This window comes from Emys orbicularis, chromosome 14 (assembly GCF_028017835.1).
Source record: "Emys orbicularis isolate rEmyOrb1 chromosome 14, rEmyOrb1.hap1, whole genome shotgun sequence".
NCBI lineage: Eukaryota > Metazoa > Chordata > Testudines > Emydidae > Emys > Emys orbicularis.
The window spans coordinates 36261951-36282646 of record NC_088696.1 but is presented as its reverse complement, the minus strand read 5'-3'; the positions used below and the strand labels follow the sequence as shown (position 1 = coordinate 36282646).

General features: G+C 41.7%; 1 protein-coding gene across 1 annotated transcript in view; it reads right to left on the bottom strand.

Moving 5' to 3' along the window:
* The window catches only part of NUP93 (nucleoporin 93), a 130947-nt gene that overhangs the window by 103241 nt on the left and 7010 nt on the right, over positions 1 to 20696 (bottom strand). The window contains exons 2-3 of the mRNA XM_065416422.1: positions 16370 to 16587; positions 10862 to 10979 (exon numbers count right to left, since the gene is read on the bottom strand). Of these exons, the coding sequence (XP_065272494.1) occupies positions 10862 to 10979; positions 16370 to 16548 (297 nt within the window). The 5' untranslated portion in view covers positions 16549 to 16587. The remainder of the gene's footprint in view (positions 1 to 10861; positions 10980 to 16369; positions 16588 to 20696) is intronic.

Here is a 20696-nt window from a genome sequence, read left to right as displayed (position 1 = left end):
CGCTAATGATCCCCTAGCACTTTTTGCAAGAGGAGAAGTCTGTCACCTGGGTCATTATAACTCAGATAATTGTATTCTGCCATCCTAGATTCCCTCTGCATGTGGTGTTTTAAATGGTTGATTAGCGTTGCTGTGAGGAGTTAAACAGCTTCCATACACTACTCTAGAGGTGGCTGCATTTAAACAATGGGAGAAGTGATCTCTCTATTTCCCTCACCTACCTCCTAGAGGTGTTCGATCTTCAGATGAAGAGTGCTGCAACATGGGCAGCGATAAGCAAAATCTTCAATGAGAGCATTGCAGTTGTGCAGTACCCTCAGCCAAAGTAAAAGAGGGGCAAAACCAAGCATTAAGACCCAATATTCAACCCCAATTTTAAAATGTTTTTTAAGCCTACCGTACTATCTGTCTGAGACAAACAGAAACCATCTGGGTTGAGCATGCAGGAGCCAAAAGAATACACTAGTAGGCAATAGAATTTAAATGCATCAGACAGGTATATACACTATAACAACGCTTCTCTACTTTTCCCCCATACTATGACATCATATTAGCACAGATAAAGTTTCAGAACACCTCTTCTGTTTGGGTCTTCCAATCTAGCCATGCTCTAGAACCACATTACTTCACACGTGGAACTGGGAGACCAATTGCCAATTATTCTGTTTTGTGACTTAGCATGTAAAACATCAAAAGAACAGAAATAATGCACTTTGCTAATGTATGTGAGGAGTGTAGTTTAAACTACTGATAATGCTTCATATTACAGTCTACTACTAAATCTACTGTAGTCTATTTTGTAAAAGTAATAAAGTCTTAGTAATTTAAGACCTCACTACAGTCCTGTGTTATTAAATCACTAATAAGAAGTGGGAGAAACTGCTGGTTGTGTGTAAACTATGGAGTGGGCATAGTACCAAGTGGGAAAATTGTATTAACAATTTACTCTGTTTCCTGCTACGTGATGCTATTCAGCACTCCCATCACAGCCAAAGGAAGCAAGGAGCAGCCGATTATATATCCTTCACAGGACAATGGATGAGCATTCCCTGCACTCTTCAGTACCATCTTTGATTATCACAGGCCAACTGATTTTCTATTGCCAAGGGTCTTTGGAAGGCTTGAGTAAATAAACACTTGACAAACAGCCAATCTGGTGATTCAGAGACACAAACTGCAAGACCAAGTACTGGCAGGATATTAACAGAGCTAGCTAACTCTCCCCCAACTGCCTGGTGAAGACTGCAAGCCATAAAGCTACGCCACTCACCGATAACCATTGGATTCTTGTTGTACTCACTGAGATATTTCCATTCTGCAGCTGGCCATGGGATCTGTGTGTATCCACAAAGATTTTTATTTAATTTGGTTTTACTAAGATACATCGGGGAAACTCCCTACTCCAGTTCTGAGGTGAAACAGATTTCTCCATTGTTTTATGTTATTTATATTTCGAAGGGTGCCCCAATCGCCTCACTATGAATATGCTTCCAGATTGTACTCCAAAAACCGACTGCTGCATGTCAGAAATTAATTCCACTTCTTCACCTTTCCCTTTATCGTGTTAAACTGCCTTTGGCCACATTTTATTATCTTCTCCTTTATTTGTCCATATGCAATCCTGCTTGAAATCAATGGGACTACTTAAGCAAGTAGGGTTTGGCCCTTGGGGTGAACTTCATGCATTGATCGTAACTGAATAAGACTACCATCGAGGGACATCATTTTCAAAGTCTGGCATTTCTGCAACATTTTAAAAATTCAGCAGCCACCATTATACTTTCTTGTAACCTATTTCTCCTGAAGATAATGGGGATCAGGGAGAAATCAACCAACTGACCCTACATAACCAAAGCGGGGGAGTTTGCCCTTGTTCTCCTTACACTGGCTCTGCAATAGGTAAAAGGTCCCCACAGCTGTACAGGCAACATCGATTGGGGCGAACAAGGAAACTACAAAAAAATAAAGCTACATTAATTTCAAGCTCCATTAGAATTGAAGGGGGGGGGAGGGGAAAATCAATGTTTGGCAAATGGGGAAGGACAAAATCTGTAGGAGGAAAAATGCATTTTCAGGCTAAGGTGATGCAAACAATGGAGGGTAAACAGCACTTGAGATCGCCCCTTTAAGTCTGTGGCAGTGTTTCCATTTATAAAGCTTGATTTTAGTTACTCTATCGAATTATAAAATGTTCATCATCATAAAAAAAATAAAAAAAACTCACTGCCTGAATGTTATCAAGATTTCAGCCACTGAAGCCACAGGAAGCATATTTTATTTTCCTGGTTTAAGGGTTTTGGGAGACAATGCTACCTCAAAGTTACTGGGTTTTTTTTAAAATGTCAGAATTATCATGGGTAGGAAACCTACAGCATTAAAAAAAAAAAAAAAAAAAAAACCCTCAAAATATCCAAGATCTTTAATTTTGATCATATTCAGTTGCTATTCGGACAAATTTAAGGCCTAATCCTGCAGTCTTCATTCAGGCAAAACTCCCATTGACTTGATGTATTCGGATTTTTAAAGACGTACCTCAGTCAATACTCTGGGTACATACACATAAGAAACAATAAATAAAACAAATAACTTTCATTGGTAGTTTTGCCAGAATCAGGAACGCAGGACCAGGCCTTCCGATAAAATGATGAAATCCTGGCCCCAGTGAAGGCAAAGGCAAAACTCCCATTGACTTTCATGGAGCTAGGATTCCACCCAACATTTTCTAAGCAGTTAGAATAGTTGTATTTATAGAGGCCTGAATTCAACGTCCATAGGAGTCTTTTCATTGACTTCACTGGGAGTTAGATCAGGCTCTAAACGTGGGAGTTGCACATTTCCAATGGTTATATCACAGCTCTTGTGCTCACACATATGAAAACAAGTAGACTTGTGGGTCAATCCAGAAGACTTTTTAAACCACTGGTCTAGAAACCGTAGTGATTTAATACCAGGGTATGACACTGCATATTTAGGAATGGAAGGATTAGATTTTTATAGGTTAATGTCAGTAAACGTCAATTTCATCATACACACACAAACCGACAAAAAAATATTTCCATTGACGATTAATGACGTTTACAGATAAGCAAAGCTTAAAAAAAATGCTTATTAAGAACTTGAGAGTTTGTTTTAAGATGATTTACACTGTCTAATTTGACATGAAATGTTGAAAATTTGTGTTTTAATGGTTATAAAGCTTTGACTTTTTGAATCTCAATGTCTGCTGTCATTAAAGAATTGTTGTCTAACCCCTCTCCTCCTCCCCCCATACATAATTTCCCACAAGTGTGAAAATTTATACTGATAAATGTGGGCGGTGGGGAGGGAATGCTTAAAACCAATAATTTTGTGTAACTGTGAAAATTTAAATTGATAAACAAATGCTTAAAAATAAACATCAATACTAGCCGTGAAATGATCAAAAAAATCAAAATTGAATTCTGCTAAGCCTATGCATATTGCACCACATGTTACAATACAGAAGACACAAAGCCCCTTGCTTTTATCTGTCACAATGTTTGTAATCACTGAAGAGATACAACTCAAGCCCCATTTCTGCAGCTGGCTCCAAGCACGCATGCTACTTCACCTGCACATTGACTTAAGTGACACCCATAGAGCGGTCTGGACACAGGCAGCTGTAAGATCAGGATCTTAGCTTGTATGTTGTAAGCTGTGAATGAATGTGCAAACTATCTTGCCTCTATAAAATTTAAACACAGTTATTCCTAAAATATGTGGAAAAAAATTCTTGCACCTATGTGCCAGGAATCTAGAATCTTTATCAGAAGTTTTCCAGCCAACTACTCTAGTGGGAGACTTTCCCGGACTAACCCCTTTTAGGAACAAGTCATCTACGTTTTATTACTGATAAATAATTCAGGTAATTGATTGAGACCCAATTTGGTGCACCTCTCTGTAGTCAGCACTAAAGAGTACAGTATAAAATGGGCTCAGCATAGAAAGACACTCTGCTAATTATCCAATTAGGGCGAGGTTGCCAATAAGTTGAAATCCTGGGTTCTCACACTTTTTGAGCCACTCAAGACATTAGGTTTATAGGTCTGTCCCCCCCCAAGACTCTCCTTCTGTTGTCTTTCCCTTTTGTGTTCCATCCGGTCTACAGGAAACAGAAATTTGCTACAATCCGCTCTCTGCAATGCTGACTGCCTTCATTAGAGAAATCTGCTAGACTAATCTCTCCGTGCTGCCCACTTACAGAACACTAGCACTGCAACACAAGAAGACAGGAAGAAAATAAGTCAATACTTTAGGCAAAAGAGCTTAAAAACCTGAGAGGCTTAAATAAATTGGCAGGAGACAAAGGTTATTTTTCTCTTATAGGGCCCAGAAAAATGTCTCTGTGGTGCTACGCATGGAAAAGATGTAAGAGTGCATATCAGGAAGTCAAAGTACAAAATCCAGTAATTTCCTGTGCAGGAAGCTTTGACTGGGTTTAAATCTAGCACTGGCCTAAAATTCATATAACAGATAATTTTTTTTAAATGTTCTTTAAAACCCTGGCCTAAGCAGCAACAATGAAGAAAGGGTAGAGACCAGATCTGGTGTCCCTCCCCGAAGATCACCCCCACTCCTGCAAGGTGAGGTGCATCGGCAGACAGCAGTACCAATGCAGCGTTCCAGTCACGTTTTGCTGCCCCTGAAGAAACAGTGACTAGAATTGTAAGCACCTGGCAAACGCTTGCTCTAAATATGGTAAAGAGTGCAAAAGCTCAGGCAGGGTCTACCCTATGAAGTTTTGTTGGCATAGCCACGTGAGTGAGGGATGTGAAGAAACTACACCCCTAACCGGCATACCTATGCCAGCAAAACCCCCAGTGTAGACCCAGCTATGCGGACAAAAGAGGGCTTCCGTTGGCAGAGCTAACATCCATGGGGAAGGTGGTGTTACTATGCGGGCAGAACAACTCCTCCTCCTGTGGACATACACTGCATCCACACTAGAGGGCTCTGCAGTATAGCTATACCAGTACAGCTGCATTGGCAGAGCCTATGTAGCGTACACAAGGCCTCAGGGTCTAGAGAATGCAAACAAAAAGGAACCGAGAAAGGACAATTAGGGTACGTCTACACTACAGCTGGAGGTGTAACTTCCAGTTCGGGTAGACGTAGACATGCTAGGTTTGACTGAACAGCAGCATAGGCAACGGTACGGGCGATCTGCACAATCCTGTCTGAGATCCTAGGTACGTACTTAAGCCACAGCTATGTTTAGCATGACAGCTCAATCAAAGCGCCCGTGTATATGCTTTCCTGAGCTGGAATTTACACCTCCAGCGAGGATGTAGCCTTAGGTCAAAGGAAGTCGGTAAAGATAAATCTGAACTAAAGTCGTACAAATTATTTGGAGTAGGAGTTTTTATTGTTAAAATACACTATGAATAGTGGTCATTGAGTCTTAGCCACATGCTCAGTGCTGTACAAGACAAACAGTTCCTCCCCCAAATTAAAATCTACTTATCTATCTGTTTCCAGAGTAACCAGTGTAACTGTAAAATAATGGAGTAATTAGAGCAATGACAAAGTGAGCCAGATTCTGCTGCTCTTGCTCCCTTGACTTGCATATTACTCCACTCACTGAGCAAAATGGAGCAACTCACAGAATAGAATACTACCAAAGGGTATGTCTACACTACCCGCCGGATTGGCGGGCAGCGATCAATCCAGCAGGGATCGATTTATCGCGTCTAGTCTAGACGCGATAAATCAACTCCCGAGCACTCTCCCGTCGACTCCTGTACTCCAGCTCGGCGAGAAGCGCAGGCAGAGTCGACGGGAGAGCGTCAGCCGTCGACTTACTGCAGTGAAGACACCGCGGTGAGTAGATCTAAGTACGTCGACTTCAGCTACGTTATTCACGTAGCTGAAGTTGCGTAACTTAGATCGATCCTCCCCCCCCTCCCCCCCCAGCGTAGACCAGGGCTAAGTAAAGTGGCGTAATGTGACCCTAAAGGAGCAAAAAGATTCTAAATGACCACTAGGCTTCTAAAGAAGCAGCCAAACCAGCAAAAAGACTGCAACAACCATCAGGCCAAAATACCACTAAAGCTTTGGTCTAATACCAGGAGCTTTGGTCTAAAATAACAAACAAGCAATTAAAACCTACATGATTTAACAGAACTAACATGACAGGCAAAGGATAACCAGAGGCATACAGACCCAAGATCTCTTGCCATGGGTAAAACCTTGATAAAAATTTCTCTCAGAGAACCAGATGCTATTGCTGATATCTGAGTACCGGGACCTACAGACAAGAGCAAAGCCTTGTCCATATTCTGAGTAGGTATTTTCAAACACAGACAGTTGTCAACATCAGCCAGACAACTTGAGATGTGACTGCAAATGTCCTCAGACAAAGCAGAGGATGATGTGCTGCAAACCTGCACAAAATACTGAAAAGCCTTGTGCCTGTATTAAATTGAAGTTGAACAATAAGGGGACTAAGGGCAGAGCCCTGAAGCTCCCTTGTGTCTCTAAAATCACATAAAACCAGGAATATCATCATGCTTCCTGTTTTAGATCATCGTTTTATTTAATTTATATATTTTTGCTGGCAGTCATCTGTGAAGAAAGATTCAAGACTCAAAGCTTGGGTGTTAGGCCTCAGACACCAAAAAAATATTTAAAATAGAAGGAGCATTTGATTAACGGTATCAAATAACCCTCCTATTGAGGAGACCTTGAGATTTGGTAGAAACCAGATTGTTGAAAACCTTAAAGTTGTTTTGGTAAAATAGAAAGAAAAAATCAAGATTGACATGCATAATATATCAGAGGATGAAAAATAAATGGCAACATTTGGCCCATGTACCCAAACAGCTTGGAAACAAAAAAGTCTTTTTAGCGCTATTGCTAGGGGGTTGAGAACCTACAGCAAGATTGTGTATTGTACTCTTAAACAAGAAAGGACAGACACCCAAAATCAGGGTGGATAAAAATCAATGATTTAAAAAAAAAAAAAAATTATTTAAATCAGATTTTTGATAAAATGCTTTTTGAGGGGGAAAAAACCTATCTAAAGATAGTTTTAATTAAGATACATTATAGCGCAAAATATTTCATCATGGAATACGGATTATAAATTCTAATTCTATAGTATGAGACAATATATTCATGTAATGAATAAGAAAAGTTTTGTTAATGTGTTCCAATAGTTCATGGATTAGGGAACCAATTTTATGGGGTTCCAGGGGCTTCTGTATAAATTATTTAGGTTAATCTTTTTATCTACCCACAATGGGACTCAGTGCTCAGTCTAAAAGATACCATCAGAGATGCTTAGTTTTGCAGTTCTCAAACTGTGGATTTGTGTCTCCAGAGGTAACATGCTTGTTAACAGAAAAAATATTTTTAAATAAATAATATATAGAGGTGAGCAATAACAGACCTCAACCCTATTGTCCCTCTGCAAATTTGTGTACACAGAGTCTATCCCTTACCTCTCTCTAAAAGTGCGAAGTTTCAAAAAGTTCAATGAATAGAAGATTGTTGGGGGCGGACTAGATCTGGACAAGGAGAAGAAGTCTGGAGATAAATGTGAGAAGGAGGGGACAGGCAGTAGAAACAAAAGTGAAACTGTTTGAGCAGCATATTCCAGAAGTCTTGAGGTCTTTCTGAGTGTAGCCTTCATTGATTTGAGATCTACCATACCATTCTCTCACTAGAAGGGAAAACCTATAATGGCAGCAGGCCGTAAAAGAGACCCAGTTTGGAAATAAGAACCATTCAAGAAATATATGTTTGCTGATGATATTTTAAAGAAAGTCACACCAGTGAACTGGTGGAAGTCACTTAAGCACTTGGATTCAGAGACTGTTGAAGTGATAATATCACTTTTAACAGCAGTAGCTTCTTCTGCTGGTGTAGAAAGAATATTTTCTTCCTTTGGACTAATTCATTCCAAATTGAGAAATGGTTTGGGACCTGAAAAAGCAGGAAAGCTTGTTTTTCTTTTCCAGATTATGAACCAACAGGAAAATGAAGGTGAAGACGACCGAGTTAGATGCAGAAGCCAATATTTTAAGATCCTCATGTTCACCTGGCTGACATAGTCAATTTAATTTTTTTTAAAATATTTCATTTAACTATTTTAGTTCAAAACAATTTTAACAAAAACAAACCTGATTTAAAAAAACTTGAATGTTTAACTAAATTCAAAAATTCATATGCTTGTTTTGTTAAAATATTATATGTTTGATGTTGAAGAAAAAAATCCAGAATACATAACGTTGTTGTTTTAGTTAAATAAAACAATTTATATGTCTGTCTGGTGATGTTCTCCTCCTAATTCAGCATGGTAAGAAAATCCTCCAAATATTAATGATTAACCTGTTGAATTGGAGATAGTTCACCTCCCAATGACTTCATACATATCTGCTTCCATTACCTTTGGTAAATGAAATAACCAATCATTCATTTTCTGATACAGCTGTAAAACTAAACTGAAAAGTTTTCAAAATAAATCACTTAAAAAATGTATAGTGTGTACCTTCTAAAAATGAAACCTACATCTCTGAGTTGTGAAGAATATGTATTAAGGTTATAACAACCAACAAGAATGCACTTTTATGTAGAAATCCATGATTAAAATCAAGTCTTCCTACTAGTGACTTAAATCATGATTTAAAATCAATTTGATTTAAATCAAATCCACCCGGCCCAAAATCAAAAAAGAATAAATAGTTACAGTAAGTCTAGATGTAGAAAGGAAGAAGAGCTCTTGCAAAAAGCTAGATGGACTGGGGTCAAGAAAGACATCTAGTAAGTTTAATAAATCCTAATCAAAGGTAACAGAAACTGGAACAAAGGAATAAAATAAAATTTAAATAAAAGAAAGAAAGTGAATAATACCAGCAGCAGTAAAAGCTATCACCCTATGATCATGCAATAGATCTCCTAGGCCTGCTAATTTTTGCTGAAAAAGAGTGGCAAAATCTTCGGGGGGGAGGAGGGGAGAACAGTAGGAACAGCTAGAGGGTGAGGAGGAACAAAGTATCGTAACAAGGAAGTAACAAGGAATCAGATTATATATAAATTTGTCTAGAGCTGTTCACACACACAAATACTGCTTTGCAGATGTTAATTTGAGGACATATGAATCACCAGACTGGATCTGACCAGTGGTCCATCTAGCCCAGTACCCTGCCTCGGACAATGGCCAATACCAGCTACTTCAGATAATGTGCAAGAACCCCTGCAGCAGGCAGAGGAGCTAACCTGTCCCCGGGGAAAGTTTCCTTCTAACCCCCTGTAATAACAGGGTGGTCTGCCCTTATATGGGGTTGGAGCCAGCCAGTCCTCTTCAATACTCAGATCCAGCTGAGAAGGGGTCAGGTGATTCATATAAGAGGCTGAAAGAGTTCAGCTAAGGAGAGCTGTGGGAAGCAGCCTAGATCCTGTGTGGCTGACCCTGAAGCAGGAGAGAAACGCACAAAAGGAAAAGCTTCTGGGACCCTGTAGCCTGCTTTGGTCACGGGAATAACCTTTTGTTACTTTACGAGCTTTATACAGTGGAACCCCGACTATCCAATCTAATTGGGACCGGGGCCAGATCGGATCATCAAAAATCTGGCTAATCAGGAGAATGGCCAGCCCGAGCCCCACCACCTGGTTCAGTTAATACGGGGAGCCGGATAATGGACGCTTGATAAACGGGGTTCTACTGCATTTGAAAAAGAAAACTGTGCCCTGAAAGCCTGGACAGACTTGTGGGGGTAGCTTTAGTCTTCTGTGGGCTGGAAAACAGGTCAGCAGCCTACAGCTCCAGTAGAGATTGGCCAATATCCTGAACCATGAGGGCTCATAACCCTTCTGGATATCCTTTATTATCTATACACCCAGGAGCGCCGCCAGCTTTTCTGCCGCCCTAGGTGGCGGAAGGTCCCGCCCCGAAATGCCGCCCCCCACAAAGGCGGCGGAAGGTCCCGCCGCCGAAATACCACCGCGGTCGCCGCCCCCCCAAATTGTAGTGCCCTAGGCGACCGCCTAGATCACCTAATGGGTTGCGCCGGCCCTGTATACACCAGTAGAAGATGAGGATAACCCTCTAAATCATTAAACAATAAGACGAGCTCCATTCAAATCTTCTCAAAACTTACAGATCCACAGCGAACAAGCTCTTAACTGAGTCATTAACCCAGCAGCTTTCTTCTCAGTGCTGGAAACAGCAGTACTATTAAAGTTAGTCTAATAATGCAGGCAACTAATACAAGATGAAAAGAAGACCATGACAAAACAAGTCACATTTAAAACTATCGAACTAGTAACCCCTAAGATGCTGGTGACTAGCTATATGCGGTAAAGGTGATTTACAGCAAAAATAGATAATAAACTAAATCAAACTGCGATCAAAAGCAGGAAACATGGCATGTAAGCTTACCAATAGGACAATGTCTCACAATTACAAGATCCACAATACAGAGCCTACATTTATAAGAATAAAGGCTACACGCTCCCCATATAGCTGGCTTGACTGAGAAAAAAGCTGCCCCCAAAACCAGTCACTTAAAATTATTGAGTGAATCAACACGAGTTCATCCACACAAACACAAGAAAGGTCTAAAAGCTAGAAGGGAGGGATAGCTCGCTACAATCCAGGTTTGCAAAACAGACAGAGACCTACCACCTCATCCAAAACCTAACCTCTAAATCTTTCAGGCTAGGTTTTTGACTGCATGGTATTCTTTGCTTTGTGCTTCACCTTGCCAGGAGGCAAAACACAAGGCAAGAATGCTTCTGCAACTGCCCATCTTAGAAGACTTGGACTAAAAAAAAACCCCCACAAATACTGGTTATTTGTCGGGAAAGTGTAAATAACCTGTACGTCACAGACTGCCCTTACCTGTATGTCAGTGTCCTTCACGGGCTCAAGAGGTTCAAATGTAGTGACTGCACTAAGACTCTCCAGCCGCTGAGAGATATGGGATATGTCAAGTCCTCTGGACCCAAGAAGAACAGATCTATATGGGGGAAGAAGGAGAAAATTGATATTAAACAGATAAGGCTACTTTTAATATCTCTGGAAAAAACATCTGCAGTTCAAATATTTAGATAGGTGGATGTAGAGAGAAAGGTAGTTCTCTCTTTTTACATCAAACCCTGGACACACATACGTGTAAAGCTATAACATCCAGTATTATCAGCCCTGAAAAGATGTGAAGAGAAAATCAGATCTCCCTTGTTAAATTAATGCTGTTCTCATTGCCCATTGCAGGAGCGGACCGCTGTCAAATCCTTCCATTCATAAAAATTCTAAAGCACCTTGGTAACTTAGTGCCATTTCCAGAACAGAATACTGCACTCTGATTTAAATGGTGGCTCCGCAGATGAATACATTGGTCACTTACCAAAAACTCAAAGTTCCAGCATTTTCTTCTATCCAGCCTCTGAGTGGAAAATAAGTAATTCTGTCTGCCCTGATCATCTCTTTCCCTCTTCGCCCGCCCACATCTTTCCAAATTCCCTGACGCTATACTGCATGCCTCCTTCTTAGTAGGAAGCGAAGGGCAAAGAGAATCAACCACCCCAGCAAACCACAACCTGATCCGCCCCTTTCCCTTCCCCTTCATTCTAGAGCTACCTATGCAATTTGCCTCTAAAATAACATGAGCAATGGATTCATACATTGGGCAGGACAGGAAGGATGTGGAATGTGGAAAAGAGGAGGAGATGAAGACAAAGAGCTTTAAACCAGGAACTTGGGGGAAATGGTTGAGACATGCTCATGTAATCTCCATGCCTGATTCTAATATTGACCGGGAGGAAAGTCAAGAAAGAGAGAACAGGAGTACTTGTGGCACCTTAGAGACTAACAAATTTATTAGAGCATAAGCTTTCGTGGGCTACAGCCCACTTCTTCGGATGCATATAGAGTGGAACATATATTGAGGAGATATATATACACACTCTATATGCATCCGAAGAAGTGGGCTGTAGCCCACGAAAGCTTATGCTCTAATAAATTTGTTAGTCTCTAAGGTGCCACAAGTACTCCTGTTCTTTTTGCGGATACAGACTAACACGGCTGCTACTCTGAAGAAAGAGAGAGTACAGCAATGGAGAAAGGAACAGTAGTGGGTACGAGAATGGGCATTAAGAGGAAATAATAGTGCCAGTACCAATGAAGCTAAGAGTCAGGTAGGCGATACTGGCAGTAGAATGACTGTACCTCAGGTGAGGAATCTGGGCAAAGCCAAGCAGAAACAACTAAGATGTTTGTATATCAATGCAAGGAGTCTGGGTAACAAAACAGAGGAACTAGAACTACTGGTGCGGGAAGTGAAATCAGATATTATAGGGATAACAGAAAAAATGGTGGAATAGTCGTCAAACCAACCTAATAGCTTTCTTTGTCAGGGTAACAGGCCTTGTGGAAAGGGGGGGGTGGGTGATAGATGTGGTATATCTTGACTTTAGTAAGGATTTTGATATTGGCTCGCATCACCTTCTCATAAACAAACTGGGGAAATACAACCTAGATGGAGCTACTATAAGGTGGGTGCATAACTGTTTGGAAAAATGTTCCCAGAGAGTAGTTATCAGTTATTCACAGTCAAGCTGGAAGGGCATAACGAGTGGGGTCTCGCAGGGATTGGTTCTGGGTCCGGTTCTGTTCAATATCTTCATCAATGATTTAGATAATGGCATAGAGAGTACACCGATAAACTTTGCGGACAACGCCAAGTGGGGAGGAGTTGCAAGTGCTTTGGAGGATAGGATTAAAATTCAAAATGATCTGGACAAACGGTCTGAAGTAAATAGGATGAAATTCAATAAGGACAAATGCAAAGTACTCCACTTAGAAAGAAACAATCAGTTGCACACAAACAAAATGGGAAATGACTGCCTAGGAATAAGCACTGTGGAAAGAAATCTGGGGATCATAGTGGATCACCAGCTAATTATGAGTCAACAGTGTAACGCTGTTGCAAAAAAGCAAACATATTCCTGGATGTATTAGCAGGAGTGTTGTAAGCATGACAGGAGAAATAATTCTTCTGCTCTACTCCGAGCTGATTAGGCCTCAACTGGAGCATTGTGTCCAGTTCTGGGTGCCACATTTCAAGAAAGATGTGGACAAATTGGAGAAAGTCCAGAGAAAAGCAACAAAAATCATTAAAGGTCTAGAAAACACGACCTATGAGTAGAGCCCTACCACATTCAGGAGCCATTCTGGTCAATTTCACAGCCCTAGGATTTGAAAAATTGGTAAATGTCATGCTTTCAGATGTTTAAATCTGAAATTTCAGTGTTGTAACTATGGGGGTCCCAACCCAAAAGAGAGTTGTGGGGGAAGAGGGGGGGTCACAAACCTGTTGTAGGGGAGTCACGGGATTGCCACCTTCACTTCTGTGCTGCCTTCAGAGCTGGGCTCTGAAGCTCCTAGCTGCTAGTCCCAGCCAGGCTGGGGAGAGACATGACTTGCTCTTCCCCTGCATGGCTGCTCTCAGGGGCGGGAGGTGAGTGGGGGTGGGTGGCAATCTGATCCACCTCCGGATGCTCCCCCTGCTGGACTCTGAAGGCAGCACAGAAGTCCTGTCCCTCCCCAGCCTGGCTGGGACTCGCAGTTAGAAGCCAGCGGCTGGGACACTCCCAGCAGCACGGGGGAGATCAGATTTCACAGGGAAGGGCTTATTTCATGCTCTGTGACACATTTTTTAAGGCCCTGAAATTGGTAGGGCCTTACCTATGAGGGAAGATTGAAAAATATTGGGTTTGTTTAGTCAGGAGAAGAGAAGACAGAGGGGACAGGATAACAGTTTTCAAGTACATAAAAGGTTGTTACAAGGAGGAGGGAGAAAAATTGTTCTCCTTAACCTCTGAGGGTAGGACAAGAAGCAATGGGCTTCAATTGCAGCAAGGGAAGTTTAGATTGAACATTAGGAAAATCTTCCTGTCAGGGTGGTTAAGCACTGGAATAAATTGCCTAGGCAGGCTGTGGAATCTCCATCATTGGAGATTTATAAGAGCAGGTTACACAAATACTCGTCAGGGATGGTCTAGATCAGCAGTTCTCAAACTGTGGGTCGGGACCGCAAAGTGGGTCCCAACCCCCTTTGAATGGGGTTGCCAGGGCTGGCTTAGATTTGCTGGGGCCCAGGGCTGAAGCCTGAGCCCCACTGCCCAGGGCCAAAACCAAAGTCTGAGGGCTTCAGTCCTGGGTGGCAGGACACAGGTTGCAGGCCCCTGCCTGGGGCTGAAGCCCTTGAGCTTCAGCTTTGGCCTCCTGCCCGAAGCAGTGGGGCTCGGGCTTTGCCCCCTCCCCCCCCCACTCAGGGCAGTGGGGCTTGGGTGGGCTCAAGCTTCAGTCCCCTCTCCTGGGGTCATGAAGTAATTTTTGTTGTCAGAAGGGGGTCGCAGTGCTATGGAGTTTGAAAACCCTTGGTCTAGATAATACGTAGTCCTGCCATGAGTGCAGGGGACTGGACTAGACAACCTCTCGAGGTCCCTTCCAGCCCTATTATTCTATGAACGAAATTAAAAGTTGTTTTATCCCGCTGTATGTCACACCTCTTCCTCAACCCTTGGTGAGCCTATTATGCCACAATGACATGCCAAGTGGTATAAAGGAAGTGACCTCATTCCCCCACTGAAGGTTCAACGATACTTACGCCAAACAAAGCCATAGGCAAGGAAAGGAAATCTCACTGGCAGAGCAGGATGGAAGTGTTGGAGTCAGCCACGTGGCTGCTCCACATTTCTCCTCAACCAAGGCTTCAGCCCACTCCACCCAAGATGCAGACATTCACCTTTCACTCTAACCATTGACCTAACCAGGTAACCGTTTGGCTTGGGGGCCTGGCTCTTTAACAGAGTCTCTTGACCATCAGAAAAAGTACGACTTAAAACAGACTGTCTGCGAGTCGTGAAAAAACAGAGCTTTAGCCTAATGGAAACCCTTTGTTCTTTCTAAATAAAAATTCAGAACCCCCCTCCACACACACACACACACTTTCCAGAATGCATTTCTGCCGGAGAACATCAGTGTAGAGATATGGAATGCAAGGACAGAGAGGTCTTAACGTGAATGGAGCGTTCTCTTAAGTAGACTAGGAAAAATCCTATTAGCTGGCAACTAAGGACAGCCAAAACCCAAAGTAATTCCTTACTTCCCAGTGCACAAGTTGCTGATCTGACTTACACTTAAAAATCTGGGGTCCACTCACAGATCTCGACATCTAACCTGAGGTGGACAATACCCCCAGCCTCCCACCCGAGTTTTACTGCTTCTGAGTTGCTGCCTTACTGGCAGAAGAAATTAAATTATTTGCCCATCCAGTTGACGGTGTTAAATTTCTCCTCCAGCTCCACTCAGCTGTTTACCCCCAGACTCCACGTTAGGAAGAGTGCAAATGGCTAACTGCACGTGCACTCTCACCAGACTGCATTTGAAGGCACAGCTGCTGTCTGTGCTGTCCGTAAGGGAACAGGTTTCATTTTCAACCTGAAGCCAGAGGTGCCAGTCAGCCAACCTATTTGTCTTCTGACAGGGACCGACATGGTCATACCTAAGCACTTCACAAAAACATGAACCTGTTTATCCTCAAAATTCCCTTGTGATGCAGGGCAGTGTCATTATCCTAATTTTACAGAGGCTCAGAGAGATCAAGCGACTTGCCGATGGTCACACAGGGAGTTGGTTGCAGAACCAGGAATAGAATCCAGATCTCCAGAGTCCCAATCCAACACTTGATCCACAAGGCCATATTCCCTCCCTATTTTTAAATGTGCAGTTCAGAGCAGGTTGGCAGCTTGTCCTTGAGCGATCACAGGTAGTCCAGCACCCAGGGTGGCGTGGGATTGGGTTTTAGTAACTCATTTCGACTTTGTACAAAACTTTTAGAACAAACTGTATTCTTTTATCAGACAGCCAAATTTAAGATGCAGCATGTACCTTTGCAGAAGGCCTGGTCTGGATTTAAGTCTGGGAAATCCTAAGGTAAACTAAACATGAAGTAGGTCTTTACAAAGTCACAATTACTGACAGTCTTTTTTTGTGTGTGTGTCCTGATTCCTGGTAGGCAGAGACACAAGAGATTTGGGGAGGACTGAGGGATATCAAGTGACATGTTATAAATGGATGCACATAAAAGGTAAGAGACCATTGGTGAGACTCAGTCATACCTATCAAATTACCACCATCGAAAGCAGTATTTGTACAGCACAAGTAGGAGGTACGTGTAGATCTTTACAGACACGGGAGTCTCCCTAGCTCCTACCCAAAGTAGTTCACAGCTCCATTGCAAGCTCTTTAAATAAGTTAGGTTTTCAGGAGGAATTAAATGAGCTAACAGACTGTTTCTTCGGCATTCCTAGCTCAAAACAGAGTCTCAAAAACCCAAGTACTTACGCCTTGACATCAGCAGTCTCCTGCGACGTGCGGGTCAGAGTCCGAGACCGCAGACGCTCTCCGGCCTGCTGGATCTCCTGGAGGTTGCGTTCTACATGAGGAAGTTCAGAGATGCCCTCTGTCTCAGCTGCGAGCTGTTCCGCTTGCTGGAGAAGTTCTCCAAACCCTTCAGTGTCCATGTGTAATGCCGGTTCTATACAAGACACACGCAGAAACCCCTAAGGAAAGAGAGAGAGACTCGCTTGACAAAACAAGTAAAAGATCCCTCATTGATTCCAGTAATACCTGTTCTCGGGGTGCAATAATTGGTTGTTGAGTACAGAATAATCACACTATAGATCACCCCAAACTGCTGTAAAGCTTGAGGATACTTTAAAGTGGTCTCTTAAGACAGGCAATTGCCTAGTAGAGATGAGGTTATTCATGCAGGTTTACGTACTTAAAATAAGTCTAATGGAGTACCATCGTTAACTCAAATATATGGAGGTGGAAGTGAACAGAAGGTGCAACTGCCCAAGTGAAGGATTTGGTATTAATTCGGTCTTGAGTTTAAACTACTTATGTTTCAACCTGCATATATTTTCTTTTTTATTTTAATCTTTCAGGAAAACATATAAAGCCATGCATCACTAATTCCATAGATGGAAGAAATATAAACCGACTGTTCCATCGTGAAGGGTATATAGTCTTCCCTCAGTGCACATGGGAAACTTCCATTAGTGTTAATAAGAATTACATACATACATTGATTGAAGGTAGAATGGATCATTTGGAGGAAGTGGACAGTATAAAGTGTGTCTATAACAAACCTGCTGTAACTGATGGGGTCACTAAAGCATCACATAAATCTGAATTCAGAACGGATTTCTAAAAAGGGCTGGGAATGTAGGGATCGATGTGTGAAAGGCCTCTTCTAGTTTCAGCAAGGAAACTCATGTTAATGAAAGACAAGGGTTCAAACGTCCAAACTTGGGTGCCTAAAATTAGGCTCATACATCCATTAAATTCAGTCAAGATAATGGGAGCTGCACACGTACAGCATCTCTGTAAATTCAGGCCACTTATTTCAGTTCTTAACTTTTAGGCACTTAAGTCTGGAAAATTTGACCTCCGCTCCTGGCAAACCTGGAAAGATAGCCATGTTCAGGATGAGGCAAGATACCAAGACTGAAGCAGCAGAATATTTTTCTGATTCACAGATTGTTCAGGGAGTACCCAAGGCCGAATGTAAGATAAAGGTTGCTCTAGAGAAGTACTCAGACTTCTAAACATTGCAGCAGCTCATAGTTCCTGAACTTTAATGTGTTTGACAAGAATTAAATAATCGGAACAGCTGTTTTCAACCCAAGATGAAGTTGGGACAGGCACAATAAAGGTGTCACGATGTAGCTCTGCAGATATCACCTGTAAATGGGATTTATTTTCCATTTAATGCAAGGGATTTAAGTGTCTAACTCATTAGCAACAATAAATAATATCCACCTAACCCTCCCATGCAACCAATAAAGTTAGAAGTCTGAAAAAAAAGAAGAAAGGCAGAAGCTAATTAATGGACTTGTTTCTCCCAGTAGAGAATATGTGGCCACGCTTACATGAAGGCCTGATGACCCAGAACAGGAAGGATGTATTATTTTTAAACTATTTGTAATGATCAGCATTCAGTAAACAAGATTTTCCAATGTGCAGAGTGCTGATGCAAAGTGCAAAGATGACCATGCTACCTGCAGAGGATACTGAAAGTGAAACTGGACCAGTACAAATGCTGATGTGAATCAACGCTAAACATTCAGCATTAGACAAAGTAGTACAACACACAAAAGGTGTCACTCTAATGCAGAATCAGCATCATAATAATCTTCTGGGAACTCACTAATTAGTTCCCATCTGCTTCGTTTTTTTTTTTTTTTTTTTTTTTTTAAATTAATCAATCCCCCCCAAAAAATTACAGCATCCAGACGTTTCATATATCTTGACAGGATCCTATAAACAACAATAATGGAACCGCCAGTCCATTCCCCACCACCACCACCACCCTGCCCCAATCCCATCATTACCCTTACTTGAAAATACTTTTGCAGCATTCCAAGTATAGCAAAAACAAAAATAACCGATATTTCTGAAATTATTCTCAGTAAGGGTATGTCTACACTGTAAAAGAAAAACAAACAAACAAGGTCTGTTCTTAACCTGGTTAGCAGCTTGATTATAAGCCTACGCTGGAGCTAAATTTGATCTGCTAAACTGAGTTAAAAGCAGAGCTGCCATGTCATCACTAGCAAACTTAGGTTAAAATACTAATGTGGGTTAGCTAACCTGAATTAGGAACACAAGGGTGGCTGTTTTTTTGCAGTGTAGACATACAAGTGAGACAAAGGCATGTCCCTAGAGAGGACACTGGCAAATAAAATGGTACCACATCTGTCTTTCACCATGACCCAATTCTCAAAGCATGGATATTGTCCTTTGCAGAGACCAACTTTCTTTTTGCCATCTTAAAAAAAAGACCTCTAAATAGAGGTCACAAACTTCCAAGAATTATTCTCCTTACATGGAAGCCACAAATCCAGCTGACTCCTGAACTCAAACAGAGGAGAAGATAGGGGAGAAACGCCCTATACTCTCATCACCCTCAATGCACAGATCCACAAACTGGGATCCTCCCTAAACCAAATCTGAACTTTGGTGTAACCCCTTAGAATGTCCCCCTCTCCAAATCATCTCCTTTATCCAGAATTTTAAAATGTCCCTACACAGAAGAGAAATTAGCATGCCTTCTTTCTTTCTAAGTGATCAGAGGAGACAAACTACAGTCTATGGCATTAACTGTGATCCTTTAACACTGATACGTTGCAAGAGAGTAATGAGAAGTAATTTTACTTGCTTATTTGAACAACAAACAGGCAAATGAGTCCAATGTGAAAACAGGACTATTTTATAGAAGGAAAATGCCTACAGTTTAAACATCTCAGCATCCCCCAAAGAGACTGAACTTCTTACAAAATGCTCCCTTGAGCAGATGCATTTGTATTTCTTTTACTGTAGTTTCAGTTGTTCAAGAGATATTTGATTAGCACAGTCAGATCACAATTAAGTAGTTTATACCTGTGAAGGAGGGAGGAATGATCAAAGCATCAAAACAAAGAGGGAGCATATGAGCCTTCCAACAAGGTAGGAGGGAAGGGCCAAAATCTACCTCCTGCCCTATCGTCCAGTACATCCAAATAGCCAACCACTTTCTGTGATGTTGAATATATCCAGTACATCCTGGCAATCACATGATTTCCATCGATCATCAGCCTAAGGTGAAATCATCATGAACTGACAAGGAGGGTAAGAAGAGAGTGTGGGAGTTCACAAGTAAAAGGTAACATATTTTAACTCTGAAAAATATATTTTAAAAATCCTCTGCTTAAGACATACAGTGCAGTAGAAAAGAAATCCAAGAATTCGAATGGAATGGATTTTATATTCACTAGGCATCCAGTTTCATCACTGTGGCTAAGCATCACTGTTACCAGTGCTAAGAGAACTATTTAGCACTATCTGGGTAGGAGTTTGCTTAAAAGTATTATGTTTAGTGATTCAGATACATGCAGTTAATTAAAAAAAAAAAATCCAAGAACATTTCATACTATTATTTTGCACAGACACCACGACACAAACTGCTTCCAGACATTAGGGACCATGTAAACATTCTCCACCCACTGCTGGCTAGCTACCAAACTGTGTGGGGGTACAGGTGGCAATCAGGTTTATGCTGGCCAACAAACCATACTGGATAGTTTGTACTGGATTTGTTCAGTAAGATTAGCAGGCCAGTGGAAGAAAGGCAATTTCATGCCCTGCAATGCAGTATAGGACATCTTTTCAGTGTTTACTTGTGAACTGCTTCCCCCTGGCAGAGATCTCCTGCACTCGGCTGCCAGAAGCAGCCTCTGTTGGCAGACAGTGACCAGAATAACCACACTCCCATACAGTTAAGACTGCTAATGTCAGTTTCTGAGGGAGCAGCGTGTGTGGCGCTGACTGCAAGAATAGCAAAGAATTTCGTTTGATCTGATTTGATCCGGTCCACTTCCCTTTTTCATTAACTGCCTAGATAAAAAGCCAGCAGCATAAGCAGGAGCTAACTTCTCAGAGAGCACTGAAACCAAAAGCATGAAGAGTCAGTGCAGTGTAAAACAGCTCCCAAACCTGCACTTTTAGCCATAGACTCAGTATCAACACCATGCAGGATTTGTTCCATAAATTTTCAGATATGGGACCATTTCAACAAACTCTGTGAAAACAGAGATCGGTTTAGGTAAATCTGGAATAAACAGGAGTT